Source organism: Strix aluco, chromosome 2 (assembly GCF_031877795.1).
Source record: "Strix aluco isolate bStrAlu1 chromosome 2, bStrAlu1.hap1, whole genome shotgun sequence".
Lineage (NCBI taxonomy): Eukaryota > Metazoa > Chordata > Aves > Strigiformes > Strigidae > Strix > Strix aluco.
The window spans coordinates 117,064,194-117,080,176 of record NC_133932.1 but is presented as its reverse complement, the minus strand read 5'-3'; the positions used below and the strand labels follow the sequence as shown (position 1 = coordinate 117,080,176).

General features: G+C 36.5%; 1 protein-coding gene across 3 annotated transcripts in view; it reads right to left on the bottom strand.

Moving 5' to 3' along the window:
* Window positions 1-1,242: 1,242 nt before the first annotated feature.
* SACS (sacsin molecular chaperone) overlaps window positions 1,243-15,983 on the bottom strand; it is a 97,814-nt gene continuing 83,073 nt past the window's right edge. For all 3 annotated transcript variants that reach the window (XM_074816007.1, XM_074816008.1, XM_074816009.1), the window contains one exon: window positions 1,243-14,937. In XM_074816007.1, the coding sequence (XP_074672108.1) occupies window positions 3,377-14,937 (11,561 nt within the window). In that variant the 3' untranslated portion in view covers window positions 1,243-3,376. The remainder of the gene's footprint in view (window positions 14,938-15,983) is intronic.

Genomic DNA, 15,983 nt, shown 5'->3' with positions numbered 1-15,983 from the left:
TCTTCAAATGAAAACATCTACGTTGGCTGTGAAGTTTAATTATTTTTGAACTATTACTTCTGCCTGTTTTCCACAATACCAATCCAGCCATCCTCAGTGTTCAGATCCAGCATAGGAGATCTCAAAGTTGGTACTACCCTCCTTTAATTGGAGCAATTACAATAAATTTTATTAAAGGCTGATTTAAAGCAACCCAAGTACCAAGTGAATGCAATCCTTATACTAATAGTTCTTAAATCCTAGTTTTCAAATCAGCATAGTAACTTTATTTTGATGATTTCAGTACAAATATTGCAACACTGCATGTTCATATAACAAACTATTTCTTTCGGTACTTGGCTACACAAAAATCTGTTTCCTTAAAAAATGGTCTTGTCACCAATTGCTGAGGCAAGTGACCAGTGCTAATGCCATTGTTTGGGAGGAAAACTTTTAAAGCTTCCACAAAAAGATTAGTAATAAACCTGCCAAGGCTTGTTAAAACTGCAGTTCCTTAGATTTAAGCTACTAAATGTACAGTTAATCAGTTTTCTGTATCACTGATCTTTGCTAAACCTCACAACTATAATCCTGAGAGACAAGACTACTGAAGCTGCTTTTTCTAGATACATTACTGGTACCTGTGGAAGGTAACTAGGACATATACCTGGCTGAAAAGACATTTTCTCTCATGTGAACTTGTGTAATGTGCAGAATTACTTGTACAATCTATTTTTGTGGAACCTACATGCTAACATTTACTTCTACAGACCCTTACTAAGGAATCATCACATACTAACTGTTCTGAGCTTCCATGTCCAACTTGGGAACAAATATTTCCCAAGGCTCCCAGCTGAGCCAAAAGAAAGCATTAATTAAGCATTTTATTTAAACAGGGATTAAATGGCACTTATGAAATCAGTTTCTATCACAATATGGTTTCCGGGTTTCATAAGGCCTCTTTATTTAGGCTAGGTTTACAGTGAGTTAAGCAAATAAAAAAAGAAAATAAAAGACTTCCAATTGAGACACCACTCTTGCCCGTCTCTCTGAATCTCTGAATGTAAATGTTATTGCAACTGACTGATCATATTGACCCAGGAATAATAATTAATTCTTCTTTGTCATTCAGGTTTTCTTGCTTACCTTGGTTCAATATTTAAAATTGCTTCAGACCACTAGCTTCTTAAGAACTGGGACCATTTACTTTCTCACAGTGTCAGCACTCAACAATATATACAAAATAAAAATATAACAAAATAGTTCAGTAGTTCTGCACAGCCAGTTTAATGGTTCATAATACTGGTAAGGCAACACAAGTTGCTTACAAAACAGTTATGTGCTTAAAAGATTTCCTTCCCCAAGATCTCACCTAAAAATGGGAAAGTGTTCATGTTGCTCCTCTATTATTTGTTTGCATGCTACTGTGCTACCTTATGTTTTAGCTCCATTTAAACTGGAAAACACTAGATCTGTTTCCTTTTGTTAGTATTTTGCTTACCCTGAATACTATTCAGCACAAAGAGTCACAAAGGAATCTATTTTAAAAACATAGGGAATTAACTAAACTGATTTATTTCATGGCACACCAGGATTTGTGTTTTACTTACATGCTATTTATTGCAAAAAAATCAGCAAAATGTACAATTTCTTTGAGAAAACTGCAAACATTTGTCATTGAAAGAAAAAAGCATTTTTCCTTTTTAATAGTATTTTAATATTTGTACATTTAGAATTAATTGACTTATTTACCTATATAAAAGAAAGCTTGAAATAATAGGTAAATTTAGTCTACTTTATAAAACCAAAACACAGACTGAAATATATGTTTGCATTTTTCTTTATTAAAATTATGGCACTTAATAGCAGAAATAGTAATAGGGCTTCACAATCAGAAGCAGTATCATTTTCCAAACACATTTCTTCCCAATACAATTTGCAAGATTTTTCAGAAGAGAACAAGCCTTTTATAATTTGCACAAAACTGAAGAAGCCTTCATCATGATTTATTATTTTTGGATTACAATACTATTGCAGCTGTATCAGCCCTGCAAGTTCACTGTTGTTTATCTCCTTTTGTGTTCTATAAGTTAAATTACAGTTTCACTGTGCTGTCAAGTAAACAATTGTAATAGCATGTTACAGGAAAATAACATCTATGTTAAGTGTGGCTGATCCAGCAAAGAAAAATCCTTCCATTTAGCATTATCCTTCCATATTTTTTATTTTTTTAATTTTTTTTACAAATAGCTAACGTTGAACATATTGCATGACATTACCAAAAGTATTACAAACTATAAAAGAAATAGTGTGAACTAAAAATCAGACTTGTCTAGGGCTGTAATGAAGACCAAAATAAAAAGAGCATTGCATTGCAGCACCTTTAAACATGTAACAAAAAACAGTGCTCAGTGTACACCAAAAATGGGTTACTGAATCATACTATTATCAATGTCTGTTTGTGGAAAAATATATATATATGTACACACACAAAGGCACACACGCAGGAAAAAAAAAAACCTCAAGCATTCAGACATCTGAAAACTGAGTTTTGGTGTTCAAAAAAAATCATAAAACACCATATAATAATGTTCACCAATTGTATATCATCCACATGCATTTTTCATTACACAAAAGATGACAGGATCTAGAAAAAAGTAAATTAAATACTTATAATAAAGTAAATGCAATCAATGCACGACATGAAGTTGCATGTTAAATCAAGTATCATTATTCAGCATTAAAATAACTGTACCAGTTTACAGGTACTAAACTATCCTTTAAATGTTCACAATGTGATGCTGCAGCAAATTTATAATCAGATCCAGCTGATAAGAGTATTACTATGAGTGACACAAATGTCCACAGAACACAAATGAATACAGAAATGCTTTGGAGCAATACTTCCAAAGTTATTTTAATTTCCTTCCCAACTCCCATTTCATCGTATGTCCAGTCTTAAGATTAGTACATTGAAAACTGACATTACCATTTTGGAAACATATTAAATGAAATAAAATCTAATAAGGAGTTATAATTACAGGCTTCATCTAACAGAAAGCTAAGCTTTGGTTATATAAAGTGCAGTTCAACAATATGCCAAATAATCACAATATTGTACATACAGCTAATTTTTGCAGCTCAGTTTCATTGCAAATTTTAAAAAATGTTCATGTTTTACAGTTTGCTTATACAGCAGGCTCAGTTAAAAAAAAAATCCTATTTAAATAAATTTCAATTCTAAGTACTTCAGTACCATCCACCTTTGTGCACTACACTTCTAAACTGCTTGGCAATGTGTAACCTCTTGGATGTGATCTGCACAATCACATTTGTATCCAGTCACATGAAATACCTAAGCTCTTGATAAAACAGTTCCCTAACCTCTTCAAATCACTTACACTTTTTGTTGTATAAAGTTTTCAAGTTTTATTATGATACAAGCAGTACATTCCATTACTCTCATAGCAACTTCTGAAGTAAACCTATCATTGGGAATCTGAGGAAAAGGAAGTAAGTCAGGATACCTAGTTTTTAAGCTATCTACTCCATAAGCTTCCAATGTCTGAACGTCATTTGTAAGCCCTTCAAGTTGCTGACTGTATTCCTCTATTTTTTGTGCAAGGGCTGCTGGTTTTACATCTTTGTCTGATTTGCCCTTCACAGCGTAGTCAGCTGCAATCAAGGCTAGTTTAGTAGAAAGGTAGCATTTAAAGCATACCCATTCATTGGCATTTTTATGAAGGTCATTTCTTGCAGCTGAAAAGTTAGCTCGGGCCTGCCTAAGCCATCGACGTGCCTCTACAGGATTGCCAACAGACCTGAATGTAGGTGGGACGAAAAAGCGTTGTGAGTAAGATGGTCCTGTGGAGGATGGACACTTTTCTTTATACTGTTGTCTTTCAGATTTGTGGCTTGTTGCTTCTTGATTCCATGAAGTATAAAATCTCTGAAATGAAAATTTATCTGACTGAAATCGAGAAGCAGAGGATGAAAATGGTCTTCTTGAGGCTCTGTCCATATTTTGATCCATAAAGGCCTGTTTTTCTAGCCTGTTAATCTCATTCTGCAAATGTTTGAAAACTTCATTAGCTATATCAAGATTCTCTGCATTTTTATCTGGATGCCATTTAAGATACAGCCTCCTAATAATCTTTTTTCTTTCAGATTCTGGAAGCTTCCAAGCCTGTTCAATCACAGATGTCACTTCCCTTAATATTTCTGGCAAGGAGTTAGACTTTATCTTTTTTGGAGAATGATGCTTTGAGGACATTGTTTTGTGGCTCTCTCTACCAGTGAAGAGAGGTGGAATTGTCCTTGGTCCATGTGTTGGAAATTCTGTAGGACTGGTTGGGGTAGAAGGTGTGCTATCCCTGCTTTGAGAACTTTCCTCCGGTCTTGAAAATTTGTACAAGTCAAGAGAGCTCACTATTTTATATTCACTATATCCAATATCAATCTGGTAAATCTTCCCTAGGAAACTGGGACTTTCATCATCTTCTCTTTCTACTTCTTGTACAATGATTGCATAGGTGTAAGTTGGTTGATATGATCCATATATATCACCACCTTCAGCATCAACAAGGTAACCAACATATTCACCAGGATAAAACACATTCATTGGATCCATAAGAAGTGTATAGTGAATTTCTGCTGGTATAGGAGTGCCAGGTGTTGGTAGTTCAAGTTTTGATGGCTCAGAAGAGTCGTACTTCACTCCTAAACTGTCAAGCTTCTCACCGATCCGGTAAATATCATTACAACCCAGCATTGCAATTAAATATGAGGTATCAGAAATCAGGTTGTCAGTTGCAGATTTTAAGGTCATTGCTAATGCTAACAGGAAATTTATGTCTTTGCTGTCAGAATGCTGTATGTAAAGCAGTATTACTGCATTTCCGTATCTCTTCAGGAAAGCAAATGTTTCACTCTTGCTGTGGGGAATAGGAGCAAAACCTTTAACTCTTAATGTTGTTTGCAACTTCTCAAAACAGGAAACTTTCAAACCTTCTCGCAAAGCTTTGCAAAGTCTTATTGCTTTTTCTTCATTAGCTAAAAAAGCATTGTCATTTTCATGCTTCATAACCCTAACGAGTCCTGTGATGAATTGTTCTGAAGACAACAGTAACTGTAACCTTCCCTGCAAAGAACATAGTGCTCCAAACTGACAAATTTTAGGAGACTCTTCATCCAACTGTTCTTCAAGTATACTGCTGAGTAAGCGAGGCCTCAATTTCTGAGGGAATAACATGATCAGTTTAGTGTGAAAACCATGGTCTTTGCCTAAGTAACACTGGCTAAGGTCAACAAGCATTTGCACACCAATGTTACCTTGGATTCTGCTTTTGTAGTGGGGTGCATCATCAAAAACTAAGATACTAGACTTTACCAACCTACCATCTTGACTGGGAAGGTAAAGGGCAAAATCTCTCATATTCTCAAGGTCATTCCTAACCTTGACAGAATCATTCTGAAGACTCTTGAACAGGCCAGAAACTACTCTTTTAACTGTGCGCATTTCATTAGGATCCAACTGCTTTCCTTCCGAGCTCTTGAATATGCGACCTAGAACTTCAACATATTGCTTTGTTGAAATAATATCTTCAGTACCCAAATGTTTAAATAACTGATGGAAAGTACCGAGTTCTAAAGGAAGTTTGTAAAGATAAGGTTTAAAATCAGATTCATACTCAAGGTTTATTACCACCTCTTCAGGCTTAAGGAGCTTCCAACCTTCTTCCACCATTACAAAAGAAACTCCTCGAAGCTGAAAGCGGAATTCCCTTTTCTCTGTACTAAGAAATTCATAAACGCTTCTTAGGACCTTGGCTCTAGTTTTCACCATGTCCTCATCCAGAGTTGTTATATTGCATATGTTCCTGCAGTTATTGATAACTTTGTCCAGGGGAGGGTCCAAATTAACATTCAGCATAGTTAAAACTTGCTCAAGTTGTTCTTGCGCTCCAAGACTACTTCCCTCTTGCTCTTTAATGCTTAAAGGTGTTGCTTTCTCAGGCAGAATGGGACATGAAGTCCACAGCAACTGCAACACATCAGTCTGTTTGAATTTAGGATTCACCTGTGCCCCATTGAATCGTATAAGAGGAAGTGTCCCATTAACTTCTTGATACTGAGGATGAAATCTAACAAATTCTGCTGGAGCTCGTTCAGGGCACAGAAAAGGAATTAATGACAATTCTTTCAGAAAATTTCCTGACAAAAGGTCAGTTCGTTCTTGAAATATGTGATGAAGCAGGACATCAACAGTATTCTGTAGTGTTTCTTTAGACCAGTTTTCTGTATTTGCTCTCATGCTGATCTCCTTAGCAAACTGTAATAACTGTTGCTGTGAAATGATGAATTTTAACCCGATATGTCGTAGAAAAGCTACCCATGATGGAAGGAATGCAGCTTGATTTTTTGGTTTTGTAAGTTGCTCTAGTTTCTTAAAAAAATCTTGAGGTATAAAGAATTTTTCAGGAAGCATAACTTCAAAGACTTTTACAGTCCTGTCATAAAAATATTTTGCAGGTTTTAATCTATTGCTTGCATCATGAATAATCAAAATGCTTTCAAGCTTTTCAAACAGTTGTTCTTTCATTTCTGAAGTTTCTTCAATGCTAGTTAGCCTATTCTTCAAGTAGATCAAGTGTTCTAATTTTGCATCGTAAGACAGACTTTCAATTTTTGGCAAAAGATGTTTCAAGTACACTTCAAGATCATCCACAGAGACACAGCCAAGCACAGTATACAAATCTTTCAAATGAACCTTCTCTTCAAGAAAAGCTGCTGAAGTCGACTGTGTCCATCTGTCTACTTCTACGGATGGGATGCTTTTTGTGAGGACGTAACACGTCCCGTATTTTGAAATGCTGATGTATCGGCCACTAATCGATTTATAACATGGAAGAGACTTTAAAATTTTAATGTCATCCTGAGATGTCAAATGACATAAATTGCAATTGAAGTACATTAAGAGAGCCTCAAAGTCACTTTCTGCTAACTTTTCAGTTCTGAAAGTTGATGTCTGTACCATATATTGTATGGCTTTCAGAATGCTTGAAGGATTATCTATGTTCGCTGTACGTCCCGACAACAAAGGCACTAAAGCACTGTCTTTGGAGCAAATTTTGTTCAATGCCAGCTGAATACAGCCTGTTTTCATTAAAGCATGGAAGACTTTATCACTCTGAGCATTTGGAAAAACAGCAATATGCATAATGCTGAGAGGCAGCAAAACATCACACTCTGGCACAACAAGATGATTAGCTGAGACAGTAAACCTTACACCTGGGAGCAAAGTCCAGTCCTTCAAAGTTTCAACAACATCATCGAATTTTGCTTGTGTATCTTCTTGCTCTTCCTTAATATTTATAGATTCACTAATAAAATGCCAGGCATTTTTAAGCCAAGATTCACTTGCAAAGTTTTCCTTCCACTTCATACAATTTCTAGTTTTGTATTCTCTAGGCAACACAGATGATAACAATTCAGCAAAACTTCTGATATCAAAGACTTTCGCTACTTCACTGCTAAGTAAAATATTGTTGTATCTCAAATACAATGTGTTCATAAAGAGATCCTTACGAGATGGAATCAGTTCATGGTATGTTGTTAAGAACTTTGGCCTCTTTGAATCAAAAATTTGTAAAACATTGTCAAGAGTAATAAGGAGTGGCAAGCCCTCAATCTGGATTTCATTTTCTTCTGCATCTTTAAAACAATAGTCAACCAGAAGTTTGAGACTATGGAAGAGTTTCAAATTTGTCTGCTGAAGACGACAGGGTAATTTTCCAATGTGGCAATTAGAGTCTGGAAAAGAAAACGTCATCAAAAATAATCGGACATCAGCAGGTGTCACATAGGTCACAGGAATATCTGCATCTACCAAACAGTGGTAAAGATTTGCAGTTTCATCGCAGTTGTATACCAAATTAAATCCAATTTCTAAGAGTAAATGCTTGAGTCTGTAAACATTTTCAGCCACTGTCTTCCGCGTTGTGATGTTGTATTCTGTATTTTTGAGATGCTGTAATTCATCTTGTAGTAAATTGTCAAAGAATGGCCTGCCTTTGTTCACAGTAGACATGTTAACCCATGTGATGATAACAGCAGAATGCAAATCAGAACCATCAATATTTGGAGCTCGCATAACAGGTAAAAGACGCTTCAAATCTTCATAAATGCAACTGTAAACTGCTTTCACTAAACAATACCAATCTGGCTGAATATCAAGTCTATTAACTGGAAAAAAGGATAAAAACTTTTTTAAAGTGTCTTTCACAACATGAATAGGTGTGTTTTGCAGCACTGATACTGTAGGATCGGTGCCTGGAAAATACCGTTTCTTCAGCTGAATCAGCAGTTCAACATAGGCTGGTGCTATCAGCGCTGTCATCAGGCTGCTGTTCCAGTCACTTCTTACTCCAACACCGTTATCATCACGCCATAGATTTCTTCTTGCAGAATCTAGAGCAAAGTGTCCATTCACATGAAAAGGTAATCCAGTTTCTAGTGATAATGGTAAGAAACAGAATGCTCTGTGGGGTTTTTTGTAATTATGAGTAATGCAAGCTGCTACCCCGCCACGTGGAAAAAGAGTAATGTCCTCATTCTTGTGGGCTGAAATGACACTTTTGGATACCTTTTCCATGGCAGAAAAGCCTGACCTGTTACAAATTAACCAAGTTGTAAGATTTCCCTCAGAGTCTTCAGTATCCATTGTGTAAGTAATCTGTTGGACAGGTATTTCACTTAGCTGCTTTTTTTTAGTTACACTGTCAATTACAGATGCGTGGAATTGCTTTCGTTTCAGTCTGTCCCCATCGGTGATTTTGCCTTGTACAGAATACAACACATTCAGTGCTCCAGTTGTTTTTTCTATCTCACAAATAGAAATCTTTTCCATATGGTTCAAAAACATTAAGAGTTCTGCTCCATCTGTACGCAGCTTATCTAAAAGATTTTGGACCATTCTATCTGAGCACGGAACTGAGGAAATTTCTGATCCTTTAGCCATTTCTCCATTTCGAAGAGGAAACCTAAACATTGTGCAATTATCCAGTTTAAAGTGATTTCCCAAGTAGAGGTCCAGTACATCTGAGAACTGTGTTCTGAAATCTGCATCTAAATCTCTAAACATGCGGCCGGGACTTGTTGATGTTGAACCTGGTGCATATCTAGCATGAGGATCAAAAATACAAAGTATATCATTGCCAGATATGAAAGAAGGGCAATCAGTAATATGATAAACAGAATTGAAACCTATACCATATTGTCCAGTTTTACAGGGATTTCCTACTTTTGTACCTTTTCCAAGGTTCTGAATTCCTCGAATATCATCTTCTGTAAAAGGCTGATTGTTGTAAACACACAGTGCTGGTCCTTGAAGTGGTGCCCATTTCTCATCAAATATTCTGTCAGCTGGATGCTGTCTAGGATCAAACACAAAACAGATCTCTGTAGCTTTTGCATCGTCTGCATTCTGAAGGAGCTCTTTCAGCATTTCTTTTTCTGAAGGGTAGGCATTAAGAATGCTTTTAATTCGACTTGTCAATTTTTCTTTCTGGCCAAATTCTGTTCCAAGGGTAGTAAAACAGATATTAGATGCATATCTTTCTAAAGCTTTATGACGTTTTGGTATTGCTCCAAGCTTTACTGCAACTTCTCTTGGAATATCACCATGACAATATTTAACAGTTGTGTCTTTAACTTTAATCCATGGACAGTCATTGTAACACAAAGATTTTGCAGGCAGAAGTGCAAGACGAGTATCAGGTAACAAAATCTCACCATACTTTTTCTCACAAAATTCCTGCTTTTTCTCTCTAATGAGGCCCCATATTCCTTCACTAATTATTCTCCTGCAAAGCTGAAAGTTGTCTTCTGTTAGTTGTTTGGTCCCTCTTTCCTGATTTATTAATTCCAGAACTACAGCAAAATCTTCAACTGTAAAAGCCTGTCTTACACCCACACTTTCAAATAGCTCACGGAAACTATTTTTGTATTTATTAGGCAACTGATAGAGATAGGGTGCTGCTTCAAAATTCAAATGAAAAGACACTTTTGTTGGATCAACATACACATTCTCAACCAGAATAAAACTACAGTTTATCAGTTGTTCAATTATCATAGCTTTTGTTGATTCATTCTGTAACATTGCTTCATGTAGATATTTGTAACATGCATTAGTGATATTTTCTTGATATAACGTAATCCCATCAAATAACTTTGCAACTTCTTCTAACTGACTTATGACCAAATTAACAGCTGGTTTCTTCAGTAAACCCAAAAATTCTTTGACAGCTAATGACAAAGCACCACAACCTTTAAAGGAGTGGGAATTTTCATTAAGAATTGGTTGTATTAGGCAAACTATATCTTGATGATCAGCTGTGAAAAGATCAGTTGCTGAAAACATTGCTTCAGGCTGAAAATCACTGCCTTTCCAATGCAGTGAGAAGCCTGCTGGTTTGCTAAGAAAAGGAAGGAAAGGAATGGTTTGACATTTTGCAGCAAATTCTTTAGCTCTAGGGTCCCTAGATTTTAGTTTCTCATCAATAAGACTCAATATAACACTGCTTCTGAGACAAGCTGCAGCATGATCAATCTTGTTAATTTCGGCTACTGACTCTGCACGTTCTATCAGATCTTCCCATAAAATATCATCTTTAGCCATTCCCAACTGAACAAGTTTAACCAAAATAATTGGGTTAAGATAATCCTGAGTGGTGCCATAAGGAAATCTTCCATCTTCAGCATCATATAACTTTGCAACTCTTCCTTCAGGATGGATCAGTCTTGATGGTGTAACTAATGGATGTCCATCCAATGAACAGGGAATACACGGAGTAACACGAAGAATTCCTGAGAACTCCTCAACTTTTTCATTGAGAACATAACGCATCAAAGGATCACGCAGCTCTGCATCAATCTCCTGAACATTAGGGAAAAACACCTCAGAAAAGAACTGTTTCTCAGAGAAGGTGTTCTCCAATAATATATATTTGCATCCTGCTTCTTCAAATCCTGTCTTTACCCAGGACGGGAGATCAACAGCACACAGACTTTTGGAACCAGTTTTTTTAAGGTACTTCAGAAAGATCTTAAAGGCTGATGGTCCAACATCTGGTCGTTTCAGTATAGAGTCATCTAAAAACCTTACGTTCTTCATGGAAACCCAAGAGAAACCATCAGAAAACACTTTGATCCCTTCTTTGCTTTTCATATGAGCTATGTCTTCATAAAACCCTTGACAAATAACAGAAAAATCATCGTGAACTGAATCAGGATCTGGCCACACTGCACAGTAACTGTAGTCAACTAGCTCGCCATTGATTGCCATGTCACGTAGAACACAAAGTGCTTCTATGTAGGCTTTTACAATAACATGCCTCATGAATACTGTATTCCATCTTCCTTTTGTGTCCGTTTTCCAGATCTCCTTCCGATTTGAAGTAACTGCAAAGCAGCCGTTTATATGAAGAGGTAAGCCTGTTTTTATTCGTAGAGGTAAATAGCAGAATACTTCACCTATGGTGTTGCAATTAGGTTTCACAATCCACTTTTGATCCTGGGTTTCAGACAGCAACACTCCTATTCCACCACAGGGAACAAGACCCAGTCTTCGTCCACTTTCATGTAATGAAAATTTTAAAGCATCTCCAATGTCCATGCAAGAACATATAAGCCATGTTGTTGAATCTACTGTTTTCTGTGGCAATTCATCAGCTGATCTTTTTATCTGTCCTGATTTAGCCATTTCAAAGAAAGAAGCTGGATCATCTTCTGTACCTCTGAAAAGTGGAGACTGTAAATCAGCAATCCGCCTAAATACATGGTGAAATTCTTCTACTATTATCTGTAAGATACAGGAGGACTTTGGTGTTTCGGTGGGAAGCTTTTTATTACTGCTGCTGCAGACCTTCATGAGTTTAGCTGCTTCCTTTAAAACACTTACATTTGGTGCAGTCAAGGCTTTGGAAGAACACAGATTTTTTTTGATAGTGACAACATCTTGTGCCACCCCGGGATCATCTGCCTCAATTTTCAAGTATTTCAAAACCATTGAATTTACACTCTGAGCAAATATTATCAGTCTGTGACCGCAAATGCTAAATTCATCCACAAGAGAGTAAATATCTGCTGTATTGTAACATGCACTGCTGACTTCACTCACTTTAGCTTCCTGCTGAGTTCTAAAGGACAGCCTGAAAAGTGTTCCTTTGTAGCTGTAAGGAGATTCTACAGTCAGTGGTAGTTGGCAACCAAAAACTCCTATAAATGGCTTAAACTGATTGGGAAATTTTCGCAGCCTCTTCTGTTGTTTACTCCAGTTGATTTTAATCCCAGGGTTAGATTTATCTCTAATATGCTTACTGATATGGTTAACATTCGGATCAAACATAATCATGAACTCCCGGCTCAAAATAATAGGAACATCAGTGATATGATAAACAGAATTGAATCCCAGTCCAAATTTTCCCACTTTGTCAACTTCACTCCTTTTTAAAGACTCTCCTAATCGAGTTATATTTAGGAAATCAGAGTCAGAAAATTCAGAATTATTGAATGACCACAAAGCTGGACCATGACATGCTGCCATTCCTGGATCCAGAAGATTCTCTCTTATATCCATATTTCTTCTCATGTCAATCAGGAAATTACATTCTGTTGCATTAGCATCATCAGCATTTTGAAGCAGCTCTTTAAAGATATCTGAAATGGAAGGGTATTCTTCCAAAATGTTTTTAATTCTTACAGTCAGAGGCTCTCTTTGCCCAGATTGCTCAAATCCCATATTTTCGGGATTAATCAATCTTGTGCTAAGGCATGGGACATTTAACCACTCAGCAGTTTTCATTGGTATATCTTCATGCACCAAAATTATTGGTTCAACAGAATCTTCAAGCAAATCATTTAAGTCATCAACTTTGATATCACAGTAACAGCACTCATGAATTGGCCTCATTGCTAGTTTATAAGGAAGTTTGCCACTGTATAGTGGCATGGGTGTATGCAGACTTGCAGGAATCTGATTGCTGTAGAGCCATCTTATGATGCTCAACATAATGTGAAGATTTTGTTTACTCTCTTGTTCCGAGAGAGACTGTTCACTTTTTAGATATATCTTCTGAATGACCATAGAAACATGGTCTGGTGTTAACTGCTCAATTGAACCACAACATTTAAACAACTGGTGAAACTTCGCCATAGTTTTTGGCACATAATGTAGATAAGGTTGGAGATCAAGATCAGGTACTGACTTTATTACTGCTTGTGTGAGGGAACAAAATGTTTTACCCGTCCAAACCCAGGGAAATTTCAGGGCTCTAAAAGCTTCTTTGCCTTCTTCTAGATGATCATGCATAAATCCATAAATCTCAAGCAAGATATGCTGAAACTGATAATAGTCCTCATCACTGAAAGTTTTAGAACTGTGCCAATCAACAACCACCTTGAAATGTTTTAAGACTGCTTTTATGCTGGGCTTGATAGGGATGCCAAGTGCTTTTTCTATATCCAACAGCACATTTTCCACAAGAGGAACCGAGGAACCAACTAAAATTGCATGAGATATATCACACATTTCTGGTGGCGAACAGAGATTACAATGATCTCCTTTCCAAACTAAGGATCCTGGATAATTTGGAGGTCTTTCCTTACATGCAGGAATCCATTTTATTTTTTTCAGCACAGCTTTTGTTTCAGACGAGTGAAGCAGTGTATGGTTTTTGTTCAAAATCATCAAGAGAGTTCGAGCTTTTCTTAACAGTAAATCATGACTGGTGTTAGAGTTAGCATGCAAACTTTCAATTTTATTTGCCACTCTCATAATATCGCTTTCCTCAAGATTGGCCTCATTTTTTAAGCCGATTTGTCTCAGAGAATGAAGAATATCCGAAGATGTAAAAATAACAGGGGGGAAGCAAATTTCCTCCTCAGCATAAAACAAATTTTGCAGAAGCTCTACCTCAGGATCAAAGAGTTCGTTTGCTGACATTATCTTTTCTGGTGAAATCTTAATAAACTTTAGCGATGTCAGCCAATCTATCACATCTGTATTCTCATTTTTCAGAAAAGTCAGATTCTCAAGAACCCATTGCATTATCTGTGTTATTTCATCATAGGAATAAAAATCACTTCTTATGTCTTGTATAACAAACTTCAAGCAATCTGTGCTCTTTAGCTGTTCTATTTTCAGCAGGTTAGCTAAGCGAATAGTAGCTTCATCACTGCTGTCAATTATTGGAATAGAAAATCTTAGACCAGGAGGAATTTTGGCAGTGTGGTGTAATACCTTACTACCCTTTAGCCCAGTAAAAACAGGCACACTTTCATCACGTGATTTTTCAATTTTTTTAAATATTAGCAATTCCTGAATAACTCTTCTCTCTTTTTCACTTGCATCTGTTAAACTAGCTAAGAATGCTCTAAGAGCATCTTTATGTGTTGATGGGAATGATGCAACCTGATTGCATAGTTTCTGTAAGGGCATTTTTTCCATTATTTGTAAAACAGCACTTGGTAATGGTGGATGCACATATTTTTTTATAAGTGGATGTTGGATAGAAATATCCAGCTTCTTAAGTACAACACCACCAACTTTCTGAACAATATCAGCTAAATATTCCGGGAGCTGAGTCTCAGATTCATCTTCCAGAATGATAGGTGATGGATTCCTAAATCTAACCAGTTCCACTGATGTTTGGTTTTCCTCCAGCAGTGTCTTGGGAATAAGCGGCATGTCATCAAACACACTCAAATCATCAGAAAAATGTATATAAAGGTTCTTCCAGACCATCTTAAGCCAGGAAACTGATGGGTGATTTCTGTCTTCCAAACCTGGATACCACTGTACCACCATGTCTTTGCCAGGCCACACATTATTCATAACTTCTTTAATGAGCCGGGCAAATCTTTCTGGGTTCAGAAGCTGCAGCTGAGTGCATGGCCTTCCTGAAATTATAGCAAAAGGGCAAAGCCATGAAAATCACAGAACAGAGTTACATTAACAAAATGCTTTTGGTTGTTGGGACGGGGCGGGGGGGGGGGGGGGCAGGGAAAGAAAAAGAAAGAAAAAAAATCTGTAACTTGTGCCCTGTCTTTTCTTTCTGTTGAAAAAACTGTTTGTTAAATAGAACTGCAGATACCAGCTCCCCTTGCTTTTAGGAGTTAATTAAAGCGAGCACATTCCATATTAGTATAAAAATAAAACCAAATTGAAAATTATCAATAGTATTTGTTAGTGTGACACAAGAGTTCTCAGGCATACATAGCAACTATGGATTTACAATCAAAGTAGAAGCTTCAAATGGATTTTTTTGTTTGGTTGATTCTTTACTTATTTACCGCTAGGCAAATAAGAATCTAATCCACTATTTATTTGTCTATAATTTCAAAGATTCAAATAGATTTGAAAGATTATTTATTAGATACAGCAAAGAGCAGCTCAGGTGCAGATGATCCTACACTAAACCTGAGAAGCAACAAAACTCAGTTGTGCAAGGAGTGCTGAAAGTAAGTTTAGATGTATATGCTTTTATTCTTATTATCAAAGCCCTCACTGAAAGAAATATATGTTAACACTTGAATCTTAATTATCATTAAGACAGTTTATACTTAAAAACTACTGAATGTCTGGGGGTAAGAAAATAGTACAGAACATAAAAATACCATTACCTCCCAATGACATCAAAAACAAGTGACAGAAATGGAAACAAGACATCTATTTGAATTTTAGATCTTTCTTCCATCTAGATAGCACTGCATTTTCCTTAAAAGCAACAGTCCAATTAGAGATATTATCTACTGTCCCTTACTGGAAATCAGTAGTAAGACATCCTTCAGAAAAAAATTTTTTTCCTTTCACTTCATGCCTACAGAGCTATGCATTGTTAGTTCTATTGAACAGAAAACACAGGTAAACACAGCAGCCTTGTGAAAGTGAGAAATACTTGCGGCAGTGGACCAGCAAGATAAGAATCTACTTAAAAACTAAGCTT